At 36.9% G+C, this 20,347-nt stretch overlaps 1 protein-coding gene across 5 annotated transcripts; it reads right to left on the bottom strand.

The window, feature by feature from the left end:
* Window positions 1-1,904: 1,904 nt before the first annotated feature.
* Window positions 1,905-10,654, bottom strand: LOC115977627 (probable disease resistance protein At4g27220). 5 transcript variants are annotated; one of them, XM_031099604.1, is made up of 6 exons: window positions 10,437-10,654; window positions 10,244-10,314; window positions 9,488-9,614; window positions 9,259-9,318; window positions 2,825-5,833; window positions 1,905-2,441 (listed from the first exon to the last, which is right to left on the bottom strand). In XM_031099604.1, exons 4-5 carry the CDS (start codon window positions 9,278-9,280, stop codon window positions 2,847-2,849), a joined length of 3,009 nt encoding a protein of 1,002 aa, XP_030955464.1. In that variant the 5' UTR covers window positions 9,281-9,318; window positions 9,488-9,614; window positions 10,244-10,314; window positions 10,437-10,654; the 3' UTR covers window positions 1,905-2,441; window positions 2,825-2,846. The 5 variants fall into 5 exon arrangements, with proteins under 5 accessions (XP_030955464.1, XP_030955463.1, XP_030955466.1 ...); XM_031099603.1 differs by having other exon boundaries at window positions 10,486-10,654; XM_031099606.1 differs by lacking the exon at window positions 9,488-9,614 and having other exon boundaries at window positions 10,486-10,654.
* Between the last annotated feature and the right edge of the window lie 9,693 nt (window positions 10,655-20,347).

The following is a 20,347-nucleotide window of genomic DNA, read 5'->3' as shown; positions in this document are numbered from 1 at the left end:
GTTTCATGGGTTTTGCTAAAGACGGGATGTTGAAAGATTGAATCTTGGGTCAGGGTTAGATCCATTGTCTTCTTCAGTTTTAGGAGTGTTCATGGACATTGGAAGAGATGGGATGTTGAAAGATTGAATCTTGGCATGAAATGGTGGAAAGAAAGCTGAAACTTTTTTGTGAGAGATTGATGAGTAGCTAGTTTCCTGAAAGTGGTAGTGGGAGTTTTGTTGTTGTTGTGTATTGGGTTTACAATGTGGAGGATTTGGTTTGAGTTTGAGAAGTGTGTAGGAAATTTACCAGTGAGTGATTTAGGCGTGGCTCGTTTTTTTTTTTTTTTTTTTTTAAATTTTCTTTAAATTCCGAAATTTATTAAAAAAAAAAAGAGCCAAAACGACGTAGTTTTGGCTCAATTAACGATAGGACATAACTGAAGTTTAACGAAGTACTAAATTGACAACAATTAAAAGTTAAAGGACTGAAATGACAAAACTGAAAGTTAAAGGATTGAAAAGAAAAAGACTGAAAGTTAGAGGGTCAGTTTTGCATTTTTGCCTAAATGATATCTCGAAGGAATATTTTATGGAGACAAAAATTCCTGTTATTTAGGATATTGTCATACCTAAGGTTTTTATTTTTTTATTTTTATATATTTTTTATTATTACAAGGCTTTTAGCATTACCACGCAGGTTAAATCAACAAAACTACATAGCCTGAAATTGTTTATTTCCGTCAACTTATTTACATAATATTTATCAAAAGATATAATTTTTAATAACTTTTATTTTAAATATGTTACATAAAGCTAAAAGCTAATTTATTTCAAAATACCTAAAAGCTAGAATATATGCAAAAAAGCGGAGACAAAAAGTAAAGAAAAACTTTTTTTAACAATTCGCACACGCATACATAGAAGACCAATAGCGTAGTTTGTTTTCAGACCTAAATTTTGGAGACATAAGAGAGTGTTGGGTTGGTCACAAAACTCACAACCCAGATGTCCTTTTGCCTCAACTCAGATGTCACCTATTGCATTGGAAAACGCTAGTTCTTGAATAATAATCAATTTCCCTTCAATAATAATAATAATGATGATGATTATGATGATGGAAGTAGTGCTCATAGTTTAAATCATATTCATAATTTATCAAACACAAAGTTGTGCTTGGCTGCCCTGGTTTGGCAGGAGGGGGAGGCATAATTAGAGATTGCCTGGGAAGATGGGTGAAGGGGTTCACTAGAGCTATAGGGTGGGCAAACAGTCTTGAAACTGAACTATGGGCAATCAGAGATGGGCTCAACCTCTGTATCCAGTTGCAAATCCAAGCCATAGAAATTGAGATTGATGCTAGCACTCTGGTTATTTTGCTGTCTAATAACGAAAATAGCTATGCTGAATTTGCACCAATTGTTGATGATTGCAGAACCTGTTGAACCAAATTCCTTTGTGGAAGCTGAACCACTGCTATAGGGAGGCAAACCCGTTTGCTGATGCTCTAGCAAGAAAGGCTATTCAGACACAACATGACTAATGACTTCCTCATTTTGAGTACTCCTGTCGAGTTACAAACTCTTTTGATGGATGACCCGATGGGTCTAGCTGTCTAGGTTGTAACCGTTTATGCACTGATACACCTTCTATAGCTGCTTCTTATTGTTTTATAATATTCCCATATTACCAAAAAAATAATAATAATGAACACAAAGTTGTGGCAAAGATGATCATGATCTACGTTGGACTTGAACTTTTCCAAACAAACATTTGGAAGTAGGAGGTATATGAAAAAGGTAGTTTTGGCTACTAAAAATCAAGTGAATTAGCAAGATTACATCTTCTGTAGTATAATAGAAAATATAGAAAATCAAACTATAAGGAAGGGTTTCCATTTTTTTTTTTTTTGGAGAAGAGGAAGGTTTTCGGTCTAACATTATATTTTAATCACAAATACAAAACAATCACACGTCAATATAGTAGACACTAGCATTCATGTCATCTTAAAAAGGGGGGGAAAAAAAGAAAGAAACATGAAAGTATTAAATCTTACAAACCAAAAGTTGGAGCCAAAAGTTGGACCAAACATTTTAGCACTACCTTAGATAGGACTGTTGTGAACAGGAATGAAACCTAATGCACCAGTTGAAGATGCATATATATCATAATTTCTGCTCAATAGCATCTTCTTGCCATGACAATGAACTACACCATGATTAATGGCCTTCAATATGTCTCATATTAACTACGTTCTCACTCTTGAAGGGCTATTTTGTCAACACATAAATATCGTATTACACTCTAAATATAGCCACTTCAATCAGTCATCAATCCAAATGCATTTCCAAATTCCAACCAAAAGTATCTCTTTGATTTCAAGTCATTGTTCAACTCTAGTCTTAAGTGTTGAAGTTGAAAGAGCTATTCAATCATAGGAGAATATCTTCAACTTCAAACATCTGCATAAAGTTAAAGCTATTAGTCGAGCTAGGCTTCTAGTATGTACAAGAAATTTTTAAAATGCTTTTTGGAAGCAATATTTTCTATATAGCAACAAAAATTTCTGTTATTCACAAATCAACAGAAATTCATGAAATACCTATGTAAGGTAGGTTTGGCTACCCAAAACTGAAATGAAGCAAGGTTAATATCTTATATGTTATAAATTAAATGTTCAAAAGTCTTCATTAAAGACTTAAGATAATCATGATCAAATATGAGGAAGGTTTGAATCCAACATTCATGTAATCACAAATGCTAAACAATCACACACATTCATAAGATATCTTGAAAGATAAAGAAAATGAAAATTTAAAGGAGGAGTAGACATTTCTACCGTTACCTTATCTAGAGAAGAACAACCATTAAGGAGATTGAAACCATAAAGACCTTAATCTTTGTTCAATAGCATCATCTTGGCATGCCAATGCACTCCACCATGTCTGATCGGCTTCAATACATCTCAAGTAGATTGCATTCTCATTGTTGAAGGGCAATTTTGTCAACATCTGGCACCTGAAGATTTTAATCTTCTTTAAAGATGGCCATTCCAATGAGTCACTTGTCCAAATGCTTTTTACCCTTGGAAGATCAGAAAGTTCTAACATCTTTAACTCTGGAAGTGCGTCAGGTTTCAAGCCATTATTTTCAGACTCTGCAATTATCTCTTCAATTTCAGGACAATCTTCAACTTTCAAGTGTTCAAGTCGAGAGAGTTGTTTAATCATGCCACCGGAGAATATCTTCTTCAACTTCAAACATTTGCATAAAGTTAAAGTTGTTAGTTGTGATAGGCTTCCAATATGTACAGGACCTTCCCAAATGCTTTTTAAGTTTGGAACATTATTTATGAACATCTTTTCCAAGCATATTAACGCACTTCTCTCTACTCTATTACCATCAACAATTGTTTCAATTTCATTGCATCCTTCAATCAAACAACCTCGCATCTTGTTGATACTTTCGATACCAAAATCTGATAGTCTTGAAGTTCCCTTGTGGCCAATCAATTCAAATGCATCAGTTTCCAAAAGAATGTCAGAAATTATTGGATCTACACCTTCGCCATTTGCAAACTTCAAACATTTCCTAATTTGATATTTGAAGCAATCAAGAATTTTATAAGGAGTCATGTCATGATAACCAACAGAAAATTGAAATGTGAAGCGGAAATCCTTCCACAATTGACTTGTTGAGATAAAACTCTTAAGACAATCCACTGTAGGGAAGCAAATTGATAGTGAAGTCAAGTGCGTCAATTTAGCCACTCCCTCAGAAATAGCCTTTATAGTCACCTCCCAACTTTGATTATTTGGATCCACATCTATTAGTAGTTCTTCTAATAAAAGAAGACTTGAAAAGACATTTTGACAATATTCTACATTACTTGAATGCCTAATGCCAAAATTCGACAATGACATACGTAAACACTTCAACTGATTCAAACGTCCAATCTGAATTGGAAAATGATTAAGGCTAGTGTCTCGAATATCAAGCACCTCGAGATGCTCAAGTCCTTCTAAGTAACGGAGTTCCATTAAACAGCTGCAAGAATGCAGATATAATGCTTTGAGACACTTCAAGCAAGATATTGATGATGGTAATGATGTAATTCCAGTGCCATGTAAATCTAAAACCCGTAGATTTTGCATGCATCCAAAGAATGACTCAGGAATCACTATTAGTTCTTGATTTCTCTGTAATAACAATGTTGAAAGCTCATTGCAATCTGGCATTTCCGGTAAAGTGCACAATTTATTATCCATCAAGGAGATTCGATTTGCTTGTTGCCATTCTACCTCATTGGGGGCCTCTTGCAACCCTTCACGAGGTTTCACCAAAATCTTGAAATTACAACTTCGGGAAGAAATGTTAAGGGCCATATTTCGTATTACTTTGTTCATCCTTACATGATTCATCTTTGCACTCTTCTCTAGTAAAGAAACGCTGATAAGTTCCTCCAATATGGAATGCCCTTTGTCACGTGCAACTCTAAACTCACTTGTATCATGAATGAAACCTTCAGCTCTCCAACATTCCAACAGATAATCTATATATATCTCATAGTCTTCAGGATATATTGCACCATATAGAAAGCAAACCTTTTTAACCTCATCATCTAAATCTTCATAACAAAACTTCAAGCACTCAATCAATTCATCGATGCCTTGGATTTTGATACTTGGCCATCTCCGCAAACTTCTTAATCCATCACTCCACAGGTGAAAGTTATCCTTTCTTCTAAACATACTTGCTACTTTGTCTATCAGTAGTGGCAAACCAGCACATTCACTGACAACTAGCTTGGCTATCGGTTCAATACCTGGAAGATTTACATTTCGACCCACCTTTACCTTGAACATTTTCCATGCATCAGCTTCAGACAATCGTTGCACATTAATTTCCAAATCAGTTTCCATATCACAACAAACATGATAATTTCTAGTTGCCACGACCACCTTGCTATCCTTTTCACTTTCACACATTCCTATCAGAGGCAGATCAAGAACTTCCCGAACTTCATCCAAAAGAAGTAGACACCTTTTGCTTTTCAAGTCTCTACATATTAGTTGAGCAATTTCATTAGGGTCAGTGATGCCTTCCATATTCAATTTTAACCGATCAGCAATTTTGTGTTGCAATTTTTCTAAGTTCCAATCCTTTGGTACAGTTACCCAAATAACAATATCAAACATTTTAGCAGTATCTTCATTGTTATTTAAGCTCTGCATTATGGTTGTTTTCCCAATTCCTGACATTCCCCAAAGTCCGATTCTTTTTACATTTTTATCCCTCAGATGGCCCAGTATTTCTTCAACAGTTGAGTCAAGAAATATCTTGTCTTCTGATTTGGGTCCATGCATAATTATCACACGCTCTGGCAATTTCTCAAACACTATTCCTATCTCAGACTTTCCTTCTACCCAAAGATTATGCAGTTTCTTGCACTTCTCTGCCATGCTTTGGCTAAGATCTGTGCGTGACTCGCTTGACCCGCGAAAAAACTGACTCCATGTCCTTTTATTACTTTTTTCTTTCTTGTATTTGGTTTCTAGTTCTCGCACCTCTTCTTCACATTTCATGACCCTAGAAATCCAAGCTTCATATACTTGAGTGACCAGCTTTGTCTTTGCTTGAGCCAATAAATCATCCCTGCAGGCATACAGCTTCTTTGCTTGCTCTATTAACCTTTCATAGTTGTATTCTAGATCATAATCAGCTTCATTATCAACTTTGAAACTTAGGTTATTGATAATATCTTTTGTATATTTGCAGGCCTCATCCCCTGCTGCAGTACCCACAGCAGAAGCTGCAGCTGAAGCTATACCAGATGCTGCTGCCCCCCACATATCTGTGTCACAACAATAAAAAATTTTAAACATTAGCAAAAACTCTAAATGCAAAATGAAGAATGAATTTTCAGTTTAGAGAAGTAATAAGTATAATATATAACCATACAAAAAAGGATTTTGTTAGTCAAAAGGCGCAAACATGGTTAAATTACAAAAATTAAAGCACAATTTTCACAATCTCATGAATGGTCTTTAGACATGGAGCTTATTTTTAATCAACAACAACCAAACCTTAATCCCAAATTTGGGGTCAGCTATGGATCCTCAACATACTTGTTAGAGTCAGTCATATGTCATTTTTTACAATTTCTATTAATTTGGTATTCCTCTACCTTTTTTCATTCCACTTAAATTAACTCACTCTCTCTCGTTAGTGCATTAATCACTTTCCTCTAAACATAACTAAGCCATCTTAAGGAGAATTTTTAATCAATAAAGATTTATTCATTCATGGGCTTATGTCCCCTTTTTGTAATTTTCTTTTCGAAAATCTAATATTAAAACACAGTCATAATTTATTTATGTTATTGTTTTAAATATAAAATGGTAATAACATTAAAGCCCTTTTTTCTTGTGAATTCAATTTGCTCAAGCACATACAATTTCCATATCGAGTTGGTATATACATCAAAATAACCCAAAATTAGAAATATATATCATACCAATACGTCACTGTATGATTATGACATCAGGTCACCATGGAAAAATTAATCTATTCTAACATAAGGTTTTTTTTTTTTTTTAATAAGAAAGAGTAGCATAGGTTATTATAGAAAGGGGCTTTGCTTGTTTCACATCCAACTGCATCCACACTCTTTCACATTGTGTCCACATTTTTTTTATATCATGTGGAAAATGTGGACATCTGGTGTGAAAGTGTGAACATTGTGTGAAACATTTCATATTTGGGAGTGTGAAACAATAATTACCCATATAGAGGGTGGTGTTAGGGGATACAACCACTTTTCATGAAAATTTTCACATATAGAGGTAGCAATCTATGCGGAATGTGCCACATCAACTACTTTAGCCATGCTATGTTGTAAATTGATTTTTCTTTATTGTTCTTCCAAAAAACACCCATGATTAACAAGAGCTGCAGCAAAAAAGAATAGCCTCTCAAAGAAGACCTCTTTGACAAGGCATCCAACATCATCTAACAAGAAATTGTGAGTAGGAGAAGACCTCAATCACAACCTCAACACCTAAACCATACCTTCAACCTATACCAAACAACACCCAAACCTGAGTCACACAGCTCAATTCCCACCACACATGAGAACAAAGCCAAAACTAAAGCATCAGCAACAAATCCAGCCAGCCCAAAATGACGAAAGACAAAGGGGAACATGCCAAATCAAATTTAGAATTTTTTAAGAATTAGGGTTAGAATTTAGTGGAAAAAAGGCTTGACAATTGTAAGGAATATAGGATTTCTAACGAGTAAAACCTAAGGTTTGGGTTGCTATTACAGGACTGTGAATAGTAACCCTGTGCAAGGTTTCAAATTGTTGAAAAATTAAGGACAGGAATATATATATATATATATATATACATATTCTAAGCATGACACCGAGCATTTCCTTGCATCACACCTTTTTTTTTTTGGAGAAAATCCTCGCATCACTCCTCATAGAAGATTATATCACACAAACCTCAAATTTAGTTTCATAACTTTTGAAAATTTATTCTCCTCGTTTGATTTGGAAAATATTATATCCATATACATAGATGATTAATATCTATTCCTAATTTCTAATCAAACTTGGACTTCTTCAAAACTTGATAGGAGTTTTTTTTTTTAATAATTAGAAAAGAAAAGGGAGGGTCACATTCAAATCCCTTTCCAAGGAGTCCAATCACAAAGACAAATCCACAAAATACAAAAGACAACAAGGGGATGGTACCTAAGGCAGTCATCTAATCATACAAGAACTCAAAAAAAAAAAAAAAAAAAAAAAAAAAAAAAAAAAACACAACACAACACAACACAATTTGATTACAAAATTAGATTACTCAGCACCATAAAAAAATCCTCACGTTTACTTCACGCCAAAGATTTCACATAACAGTTGTGGCTTGCTAGGCAATGGAATCATCCTTGCCAACCTTCCAAGAGCTCAATCACAGATTTTGGCATCACCCAAACTGTCCCAAACAATGCAGAAACAAATGACCAAATATTTGTTGTAAAAAAGAAATGGAACGGAAAATGATTAACTGATTCCCCACTCCTTTTAACCGGACAACACTAATCAACTTATCAATAAGTGCTGCTTATGGAGATTATCAATTGACAAATTTGTTCCTAAAACTGTAGTCCACAAAAAACACATGCTGCCTTTCGAGGGACCCTAGTACCCTAAATGCTCTTCCATGGAAAAGAGTGGCATGTGAAACCCCTAAAGGAATTATAATAGGAATGAATCTTATATATCCCACTCTTTGTTGGAATCCATAAAACTCAATCTCCACCGAGAGATGAAGGCAAGTGCTTATAGAGCAACTCAAAAAAATTCATCACTGATTCTAGTTCTCAATCTTGAAAAGGCTGAACAAACGGAGGATTCCAATGCCTAACTTCACCCTTGGATGGGTTGGCTAGGTAAGAAGCTACTGAAGCTTCCCTATCAACAATTAAGGCATACAAATCTGGGAAAAAATCTTTAACCCGCTCTAGATGTCCAAAACCTCACTCCAGATCCTTCTTGTACGTCAAATTTTAAGAAGTTGAAGGAATATCATCCCCCACTTATACTCTTCCACAAACTAACACCATAAGGTCCCTTAATCCGCTTCATTGTCCATCCTCCCCGTTCTTCTCCATATTTCATCTAAATGACTTCTCCAAAGATGATTATTTTCCACTACAAAACTCCAAAGCTACTTTCCTGATAGGACTTGATTAAAAGAACTAAGCTTTTGAATACCCAAACCACCCTTGTGGGGTTTTGGTATTTGTAACTCGTTTAGGTGAAATATGGACAACAAACCACCCAAATAGGGTTGATTTTCTGATGAAGGATCATGATAACAACCATAAGCTCCCACAATGAAAACGAGTTACATACATCTGATGCAAAGCATTTGAAGCAAGAAAATTCATATGGCTGAGTATGTCTTGATGAAGCCAAGTGAACAAGTTCCAACTCCAGGCAACACTATCTTTATAACATGTGATCAAACAATTAGGCATATTCTTAATTGATTAGAAGTTGGTTAGACAGGTGGAATAAATGTTGTGTTAGATGCAGTTTGTGATTATTTTAACATGTAACTAATTCAATTACATACTTGCTTAGGTGTAGTTAGTTAGTTATGATGATGTCATCATAACTTACTCTTTGTGGCATTGTAAAGATAGCTATTGATAATTGAATGAAGAAATTAGTCTTTGTAAATTGTGCTTTGGGTTGAGAAATACCTCCCCGGCACCCGCCACTCATAGAATTCCTGACTTCCTTTGCATGCAACTTTGATGGTTCTGCATCAGTATCAATATTCATAAGCAACTGTAAGACATTTGGATAATGTTTCAGAAAAAAATTAATAAATAAAACATGTATATTATCATGCTATGAATCAACATTTTCCTCCACAAAAGCATTATCGCTAAGTAGTTTTGAATATACATTATCAAAGAGAATACACACCTCCATTTGCTCTTGTAGCTTTACTTGAACTAGATTTCTTTAACAATTTTCTATATCCTTTTTTTCTTCCTTTCGTTCTCCTCTGATATTAAATAGTCGCCATTCTCCACTAACCTTTAGGGAGAACCTGCTTAGATAAATAAAAAGTATTAATTTATCAAAACATAACCCAAATCAAGTTTGGGGAAAAACAAACAGACAAAAAAAGACCTTGTTGTCTAAATCAATTGGGAAATTCAATGTGTTGGGCTAGGGTTTGTTTGGGCCGTATAAGTACGTTGAAAACCCTTATTTTTATTTTTATATAGTGGAATTCTAGAACGTACAGACACAGACACAGACACGGGTATGTCATGGCAACACAAGCAATTTTTGAAAAATTATAATGTGGCAGATATGAAACCGGTATTACACAGGTACGGCACCAGTACCACAGCCCAAATGAAGTGTCTGTGTCGTACCGGTGTGATACCTGCGGATGCAGGCACAGTACCAAGCCACATAAATTGTTCTGCTCTTTTTTCTTCCCATTTCCACTAAAAATTCTTAGATCAGAAATATTCAACGTACAGTCTAATCATTTTCCCCAATAAAATAGAAGCCATTTTAAATACTGTGTAACAAGCTCAAGCACTTCCTTCCAAACTCCAAAGGGGTAACTTCACCATTAATGAGTGCATACTATTACTATAGATGAATGAGAAGACTAATCTAACCATTTATGAGAGATTACTATACATGGATAAGAAGACTAACCTTATACAATTAGAGTAATGATCTGCAGTCTAAAAGATATTGAACTTCCAGCTACCACTACCAAGCGTTGACTTCAATTAAAAAAAAAAAAAAGAAGTAAAGATGAGCAACCAAATTTAATTTTACTTATATAATCAGAATTGAATTCTCAAGTTTGTAATACAGAGTTAAGAAATCATTTCAGCTAGCTAACCTTAAATAGGAGTAGAGTTTGTGCTGTACAGAGTGACAAGAAGACTAACCTTAAACAGAGTATTCGGTATAGCAGCGTGAAGCAACCACCCACACGGTCACAGAGATGTCGATCTTGAACTTCTTGCTCAGAGACTCAGAGTAACTAACGTTGACTTCAAACAAAACAAAAGATAAAGTGAGCAACCAAATTTTATCTTACGAGTATATGGCTGCAACTGGCAAAACTGAACGCGTGGTAAAACTTATAATATTGGATCGGGTCAATCCGGGACTGCCACGTCAGTTGTCACCTACTTTTTTTATTTTTATTTTTTCAACCTCCACCCCCATTTTCTTTTCTTCAGTTTGTTAATGTTTGGTCTAGTAAATTTTTTGGATATACGTGTGAGCATAAAAGTTCATAAAAATAGGAGTAATATTATTTAAAAATTGAAACTATTGTTTAAGTTGTGGTACCAAACACTCCTTTTGAAATAAAAAGAGAGAGATAAAAAATAGAGTGGATGAATTTTTCCATTTGAAGATCATGAACTCACTATTTTTTTTCTTTCCTTCCAAATTGTTGGAAAAAAGAGAGAGAAGATGATATTAAGGGTCTATTTAGGATCCGTTTATTTTGCTGAAACTAAAAACATTTTACTAAAAGTACTGTAGATAAAGGTAAAAATTAGTTTAAATAGTATAATGGAATCTATGAATAGTATCAAAAAATGCAATGAGACTCATAAATAATAGCAAAAATAAGTTGAATAGTAAAAAAAGTTGACTTTTTAATTTGTGCCAAATGCACAGTAAGAAAGAAAGTATAAAATTATCCATATTTTTTCATCATTATACTTTTAACAATAAAAACATAATAGTACTTTGCTTTTTATCATTCCACTTTTCTGCAATTTTTACCAAACACACATGATAAAAAATACAAATATTTTATATTTTCCCAACATTTTCCATCCTCAAAGTTTCACTTTCCCATCTTACATCCAAATAGAGCCTAATTTCAACTTCATTTATAACATTCTAGTTTAATGTTTATCCCCTTCACTAATTTTCTAGAGAAGTTTATCAACTACTTTATAGGTTGTCTTTAGGGTCCAACTCAAGAGAGAATTTTCCCTTCTGCCATCCAATTCTTTCCACGTGGTGATGAGGGTGATAATATTCTAAAAAGGTGGAAGGGAAAGGTTGGAGAAAGAAAATGCGTGAGGTTAGTGAGAGAGACATAAGGTATTCTAGAAAGGTTACATGAGAAGAGGAGAATTCCTTAGATGAAAGAATTAAAAAATAAAAAATAAAAAAAATTCCTTACATTAAAGGATTTCATGGTATAGGATATTTTAAATACATATTATAGCATTTTTTTTTGTTTGTTTGTTAATTTGGTAGTTGAATCCTGAATAATTTTATTGGAAATAATTGAACTTGTTTATTTAACGATAAAATTCTTGTCAAATACATATTATAGGATTAGAAGATAAATAAATATATTTTAAAGGTCCATTTAATTAGATGTTTTAGGAGATTGAATGAGCGTTTAAAAAACCCAAAACTCTGTTTTGCAATAACAACTCTTAATAGTTTATTTTATTTATTTATTTTTTATTTTTTTACAAATGTCATTTTAATTCAAACCACAGTATTCCAATAGCTTATACAAACAGACTCTTAATATGAAGCCTCTAATATTTGTTCGGCAAAAAAAACTTTTTTTTTTTTCGATAGCTTATTTACTATTAGACAAAATATATAATATTGAGTAATTTATTTGTTAAATATGTGAAAAAAATAATAATTAATGTTGTTTTTTTTTAATTAATAAATAAATAGAAAAAAAAATCTTCTAAAGATCACAGTCATTTCCTCAACTCACACTCTAATTCTAATAGGGGGAAACTTGAGAGAGAGAGAGATGGAGAATTTGACAATGGACCGCAAGCAGGAACAAGATGCACGTGTGCGTAATTGGGTAGCAGAGATCACAAACATTGCTTATGATGCTGAGGATCTCATTGACAAATTCATTCTTAAAGTCACGCCTAGAGAAGATATATATGGGGTCATATAGAATCAACAAGAAGTTTGCAAGGTAAATGTAGCCGTAACTTGAAAAAAGGAGAGTAATATGGGGCCATGGCAATCATAATTCGTGATTATGAGAGCTTCTGTATGGTGGCCACCTGTGCTGTCATTGCCTCATTGGGCTGAGTTCATTCAGGGAAGAGAAGCCAACAGTTATAGTATTGGCAAATTATGTATTAGTCTAAATCTTCTATCTCACTTTTCCTATCCCACTATATGCTTCACAAATAAAAAATTGCCAAGTGTACACCTACTTAATTTAATACTAATTGTCTTCTTCTTTTATTTCAGTTTCCTAAAATAAATAAAATAAAAACCAACACGTCCCCACCAGCCACTACTACTAGTCCACCACCACCAACTAGCGCCGCTACCACTTCATCAACGACCGTCCACCGCGTGCCAATTATGTTTATGTTCTGATATACCATACAATTTTTTTAATATGTTGGATGTTTGTTCAACCAAAGTATTCTCAAGGGGTCAATGTTTGTTTTATTATGAAATTCTTCTTAAAATCGAACCAAATAGACCTGTGCATGCTCCCATATCATGAAACAGTCCCCTTCTATTTCAAAAGCAATGGGTTCCAGTTAGCTCAATTGGTAAAGTCTCTGATGGTTGTATAAGAGATCTGGAGTTCAATCCCCGCCTACACCAAAAACTGATTGGTGTCTTGGTCTGATGATAAAGAGCTATTATCAGAAGCGAACGCCATAGGTTGAAACTCTCTCAAAAAAAAAAAAAAAATGTAGGATCATAAATTCCTAAGAGAATAATATCAAAGTATATACCCACAGTTTATGTTAAATATCAAAAGAAAATCATAGCCACAAAGCCACTTGATATTAGTTTTTTGTTTTCTAATATGCTTTATCAATCTACCAAAATAGACCATTGGGTGGTGGATTCGATGAATAGATGCTAGTTGATAAAAGGACAATGCAATTTCTCTATACTTGTACCTAGTCATGGATTTGAAAACAACTGAGGCATTGATAGATGGCCATTGTAGACTTGTAGTGGCACCGGTGCTGGTTGGTGGTGGTGGACCATGACCAGTGGGAATGTTTTGGTTTTTATTTTAGGAAACTGAAATAAGAGAAGGTAGAAAATTAGCATTTAATTAAGTAGATAGGTAGTTGGTAATTTTTTATTTGTGGAGCATAAAGTGGGATAGGAAAAATGGGACAAAAAATTTGAACTCACACAGTATGACTTGAAGAATCACAATGCATTTCTAGTAATATACTGTTGGATGTAAATTTTTTCATCAAAAGAAAAGAAGTTGCAAGACAAATTTAAATATCCTATTTTTGGTTTTTAATTATATAATAGCATGTTTATATTTAATTTGAATATCTTATCTGTAAGGATTCAATTTGTAACGACTCCAAAATGATATTGGGTTCGCACGTTAGGGGCCCAAACAATATAATTTGTAGAGCGTGGGTGTTCAAGAACTAGATTAACCTCTTTAGAAGTAAAAAGATTCAACCTCACGTTTATAGATGGATCAAAGCTGATATAACAATCGGTTCTTCTTTGAAATAGATATAGTACTTTTGTTTTTCAAGTTTTCTTCTTGAGTCTTCTCTTTGTTTTTCTCTCTGTTCCGATCCTCTTTCTGCATGCCCTCCTTTCATGTTATATACTGCCCTCTTTATTCCATCTTCACCACACACGTGTAGATTGGGTTCAGGAGATCTCTTCCTGTCCCATCTAACACCTTCTGGAACCTCTTTCTAGTAGCTGTAAAGCTGCTTCATCATTGTTCAGGCATCACTTCCACATTAATGCGGCCAGAGAGTTGGTTGAAAGGCAATTAATGCGGAGGCAGCTGTTACCGTAGATATTTGTTTGCCTTCTCTCTTTCCCACCTTTGGCCCCTTATCCCACCTTGAGTGGTGACGTAGCTCCGAGGTATGTTTGTAACCATATGGCGTCCTGATCGTCCTAGGACTCGTATTACCGAGAAAGGTTTTGTCCTCAGACGAATACTAAACTCCCCTTTCATGATATTCCCTCTTCCCTTCGTTTGGTTACCCCTTTAATCTAATATGAGCCTCCTTGGGTAGGTTTGCCTCCTTGGATGGGCCACAGGCCCAATTAACTTGACTTTAATAGTTTTAGTGACTGACCGGCCCCCACAATAGCCCCTCAAAATCTTGCTTTTCGACTCCTCGGGAGAAAAGATAGATTTTGATGTCATAAGCCCATACCCAGTTATGTTTGGAGGCATGCTTCTGACGCTTCAGTATCCCGATTGTGGCAGCATTAAATTTTAGCGACGCCCTTGTCTCCCACGTTCGATGGTGAGATTTAAATCAAACGGTGGAGGGCTTGTCTCGTTTCATGAGCGGGAATTTTACCACTCATAATTTCTACACGACTATAAAGGCGTTCTCAAATCAATTCTCTTTCTTACCTTCGGTGACCACACAGCTCCAGAGCTCATACACTGAACTTGCCTTTCTCCTTTTTTATCATTTTCCTGGCGTCTACAAATAATCACATCTTGTTCGAGGTCCCTCTTTTAAACCTGTAAGTCTTCTTAAAATCTTTACCACTTTTATCTTAAATTCGTTAAGTTCTTTTCTAAATCCTTTAGAAAAATGGGGAAAAAGAAGAGTCCATTTCGGTGTCTAGTTGAGTCCGAGACAGGTATCAGAAATTTCCGCTCTAAGTATGGGATTCCCTCCACGGTGGGTATGAGATACGCAGCCCAAGGGGAATGGGTTGACGCTAGGCAAATAAGGGAAGTGGTTATTCCCATGATTGCCTTCATAGAAGACGGGATGACCATCCCCATGGGTAGTATTACTAGGAGCTACTTTAGCTTCTTTAGACTATCCCCTACCTAGTGTGCCCCAAATATGTTTAGAGTTCTGGGAAGCATAGATGCTTTGAATGAGAGGATGGACCTAAAACTGACCCACCATGATGTGAATTGGGTGTACAATCTCCACCACCTGAAAGGGCAGGGGTATTATCTTAGATCGAGATATCCCGAGGTGAGGCTAATCCAGTGCCTTCCCACTTCGAACAAGAACTTAAAGGAGGATTTCCTTATCTTCTCCAGGGAATGGCATAATGGTCTGCCATGCCCCACGGTGGAAGGAGTACCAAGTGGGAGCATAGTTAGAGATTCATAACATTTGGTTTCTGTATACGCTCTTTTTTTTTTTTTTTTGGTCTCGTGATTCCTACCTCTAACAACGCTTTGCTTCAATTCAATGGTTCTGCAGACAGACGTTACACAAAGCCCAACCTTAGGTTAGTCAATAAGGCGAGCTTGATAAGGTATTGAAAGCCGAGATATACATGAACAAAGCTGACGGCCAGCTCCGAGTAGCACATTTGATCCTCGACTATACCCCCCTATCATTCGCTTTCCAGGCACTGAAGTAATTAGAGCCCGTGATCCTCGGCTTCACCGTATCAGTGTTGCCTATACAGGGCTCATAGTCCCAGAAGGTATTCCACTTCCCCAGTATACATCCTGTATCGGGCCTCTTTTCGTGGCCAAAGTCTCGGCAGGAGCCTCTTCATCCCAGCTTGCCCCCCGAGAAGAGGAAGTATAAGAGAGAAAGGAAGAGGAAAAAGACGAGGAAGAAGTTGTAGAGGTCTCTGAAACATCGGACGACTTTGGGATTTTTGATCAATCCATAAACTCCAGGGAAGATCCTGATGAGATGGGGATACAGAGAAATCCCAAAGAAGCTTGCTGGAGTTGATGGAAGATCAGCCGGGGAAGAGTGCGCCGGCAAAATCAACACAATCCCAGGCTCTATCTCTTCCCGCTAGGTCTCCTCCTCCTGCTCCTCGCCAGCCCTCTCGTCAACCTCCTTAGCCAGTCCGTCCTAACGTTGCCGAGTTAAAAAGGCGTAGGGAGTAAAAGGGGAAGGAGGTGGCAGACATTGGCAAGTCTCGTCCTACTCGCGAGGAGGATACCCAACGAGCTACAAAGCAGCAAAAAACCAGGCACCAAGTTAAGCAGGGCCAAGAGAGATCTGATTCGCAACTTTCAGAGCCACAAGCATGGTTGCCAGCACCTATGCACGGTGGAGAACCCTTGCGAGATGATGCATCTATAAGGGACTTCAACGGTGGCATAGGGTGCCACATAGCCTCGGCCATAGAGGAAGCCTTATTGCTCCCAAAAGATATGGCCGAACTAAAGAATTTGAGGAAGAATGAACTTATCCTCGACAATAAAAGATACTTGGGCATGGTAAGAGGTTGACTTTTCTGCTCTTTCCTTTCATGATCATTAGTCACCAATATGTACTTTTCACTGACTATAGTGTTAACCTCTTTTCTTACAGATTATCCAAAATACTTTCAAACTGGATGAGATGCTCAATATCTACTCCGATCAACTAGATGATGAAAGGAAGAGACGGACAACGGCTGTACAGACCTTGTCCAAATTTGAACAGGACTTGGCCGATGTAAAGAAAAAGTTACATGCTGAAGAGCAAGCTCGCAAGAGCGTTGAGTTGGCACTAAAAGGTTATCAAAAGCAGGCCAAGGACCAGGGGAACCGCTTGCGTGAGGCGAATGCCGAACTGAAGAAGGCTCAGGAACAAGTCCTAGTTCTTAAGAAGTACTTGGAGGAAACCCAAAAGCTAAGGGAGCGAGCTGAAAAGTCTAGGGAGGAAGCCGAGAAAGCAAAAACCGAGGCTGAACGGGAAATGAATGAAGATGAGCAGAGAGGCTATGAGGTTGGTATAGTTGAGACTGAGGAGGCTTTGAAAGCCAAGGTTCCGACGGTGTGCCGTATCTACTGCACAAAAACTTGGGATGAGGCCTTTAACCGTGCTGGGGTGGAGGCTTCATCTGAGTTACGTAAGCCAGAGAACGTATTCTATCCTGAGGCGATCCGTCCCTCAGCTCTTCTACCCCATCAAGCTGAAGCTCCTCCTTCAGTCGTTAACCCCAATGAGGAGGTTTTGCCTTGCAATTTTCCTCTCTTTGGCCAACCAGAATCAGCTAAAGGGGGAATTGCCCTTCCAGGAGCTTCCTCGGACAAGACCGCAACTGCTTCGGAGGCAGAGACGGCCTCCCAAAGTTTTCAACAGGTTTTGGCTTCCACAGTCTTGCCAACTGGGGGCGTTACTAAGGATAAAGAGGAAATCACTACTTCGGAGGTAGACAAATCTACCAGCCAGGACCCGAAGATCCAATTCAAATTGAAAAAGTAGGAATTATTTTGTAGTTTAACTAGAAATTTAGTAAGGACTCTCATGTTTATTTTCTTATCACTCTTGCTGCTTTATGTTATTCTTGTACTTGTTCACTGTGTTACTGTGATTTGGATGGGTTCATTTCAACTATCTTTTGTTTGCATGGGGCAATTCTACTTATAAACATCGTCAATTGGCAATTAAAAATAGATGATAAGCATTAATACAACGGGGTCTTAGGAAGACGTTTTAGATACGCACGTATTCTTTCCAATCAATTGCAGCTTTTTATAAAAGTTCAAAAACTGAATAAAATTATGCCTCCAGTACTTCGATTGTACATTAAATGACGTTCATAGATTCCTCTTTAATACTTCAATAGATGTTGTAGGGCATTAATTTCCACTAAATTTGTGATCCGAGGACCTGCCACAACTTAGTTACTGTTCAACACTTCAATACCTATCATAGGATGTTAATTTCCACCAAGTTTGTGGTCCGAGGACCTGACATAACTTAGTTTCTGTTTAACATTTCAATATACATCATAGGACGTTAATTTCCACCAAGTTTGTGATCCGAGGACCTGACATAACTTAGTTTCTGTTTAACATTTCAATACACATCATAGGACGTTAATTTCCACCAAGTTTGTGATCCGAGGACCTGACATAACTTAGTTTCTGTTTAACATTTCAATACACATCATAGTATGTTAATTTCCACCAAATTTGTGATCCGAGGATCTGACATAACTTAGTTTCTGTTTAACATTTCAATACATACCATAGGACGTTAATTTCCACCAAGTTTGTGATCTGAGGACCTGACATAACTTAGTTTCTGTTTAACATTTCAATACACATTATACGACGTTAATTTCCACTAAGTTTGTGATCTGAGGACCTGACATAACTTAGTTTCTGTTTAACATTTCAATACACATCATAGGACGTTAATTTCCACCAAGTTTGTGATCTGAGGACCTGACATAACTTAGTTTCTGTTTAACATTTCAATACATACCATAGGATGTAGGAACATAGGATGTATGGCTAACGTAAATTAAAAGAAAAACTTGAATTGAAAAACTTTTATTAATAATAATACCTCTTGAGATTATTTACATTCAAAGGATGAAGTACAACTTTTTCATCTAGGTCTTCCAGATAATAGGCTCATATTCCGGCTACAGAAGTAATCCGATACGGCCCTTCCCAATTAGGTCTCAATTTTCCCCAATTTGGATTCTTGGTGGTCCCTAGAATTTTTCTCAGCACCAGATCTCCTACGGCTAATGGCCTCAGCTTCACATTACTATCATAGCCTTGTTTGAGTTTATGTTGGTAGTAAGCTAGTTGAACCATCGCGCTCTCCCTTCGCTCTTCGATCAGGTCCAAAATTTTCTCCAACATCGCATCATTATTGTCCGAAGAGAATGTACTGGTCCTTAACATTGGGAATCCAATTTCCGGGGGGATGACGGCCTCGGCCCTATAGGTCATGGAAAAGGGAGTTTCCCCCGTTGAATGTCGGGGTGTTGTTCGATATGTCCAGAGAACATGTGGCAATTCTTCCACCCACTTCCCTTTTGCGTCATCCAGCCTTTTCTTAAGCCCATTGACTATTACTTTGTTAACAGGTTCAGCCTGCCCATTCCCTTAAGGATAAGCCGGAGTGGAATGTCTGTTTCTTATTCCCAGGTCCAAACAATATTGCCTAAAGGCATTACTATCAAATTGAAGTCCATTATCCGAGACAAAAATGCGTGGAGTTCCAAATCGCGTGACAATGTTCCTCCAAATAAACTTCTTAACATCTATATATCTGATGTTCGCCAAGGGCTCAGTTTCGACCCATTTAGTGAAGTAATCTGTGCTGACCAGCAGATACTTCTTGTTTCCTAGGGCTTTAGGAAAAGGGCCGACAATGTCCAGCCTCCATTGAGCAAAAGGCCAAGGGCTGGAGAGAGGATTAAGAACTCCTCCTGGTTGATGGATATTTGGAGCGAATCTTTGGCACTGGTCACACTTCCTAACGTACTCCTATGCTTCCTTCTGCATATTTAGCCACCAATATCCTTGTGTGATGGCTCGACATGATAGAGACCTTCCCCCTGTATGACTTCCATAAATGCCCTCATACAATTCTTCTAGGATTGATTCTACAGTCTCAGGAGGCACACAGAGCAGGTATGGCCTAGAGAAGGACCATTTGTATAACTTTTTATCCTCAGATAACCAGTACCGAGGAGCTTTCCTCCGTATTTGCTCAGCTTCTACCTTCTCTTCGGGCAATATGTCACTTTCAAGGAATTTCAATGTGGGATCCATCCAGCTCAGTGGTAGACTGGTTTGATAGACTTGGCAAACATCCTTTTCTGGTGAGGTGGGGGTACACAGGTCTTTAATGATGATCACCCAAGGAAAATTCCGTACCAAGGAGGTGGCAAGGGTTGCCAAGGAATCAACGTGAGTATTTTCACCTCGGGGAATATGCGATAAGTCGAAAGACTCAAACTTCGTTTGCATACGCCTAACCTGACTCAAATACCCCTGCATCCTTAGATCCCGAGCCTTCAGTTCTCCTCTCACCTGGCCGACTACCAATCTTGAGTCCGAGAATAATTCCACTACCTTTC

Source organism: Quercus lobata, chromosome 2, assembly GCF_001633185.2.
Source record: "Quercus lobata isolate SW786 chromosome 2, ValleyOak3.0 Primary Assembly, whole genome shotgun sequence".
Taxonomy (NCBI): Eukaryota; Viridiplantae; Streptophyta; class Magnoliopsida; order Fagales; family Fagaceae; genus Quercus; species Quercus lobata.
This window is presented reverse-complemented; position numbering and strand designations above follow the sequence as displayed.

Bases quoted from the DNA above. Each gene is read 5' to 3' on its own strand.
- LOC115977627 (XM_031099604.1), bottom strand. From the start codon at position 9,280: ATGAGTGGCGGGTGCCGGGGAG. The intron at 5,834-9,258 runs GTATTTCTCAAC...GTTGTGACACAG, and splicing joins GAGTGGCGGGTGCCGGGGAG to ATATGTGGGGGGCAGCAGCA.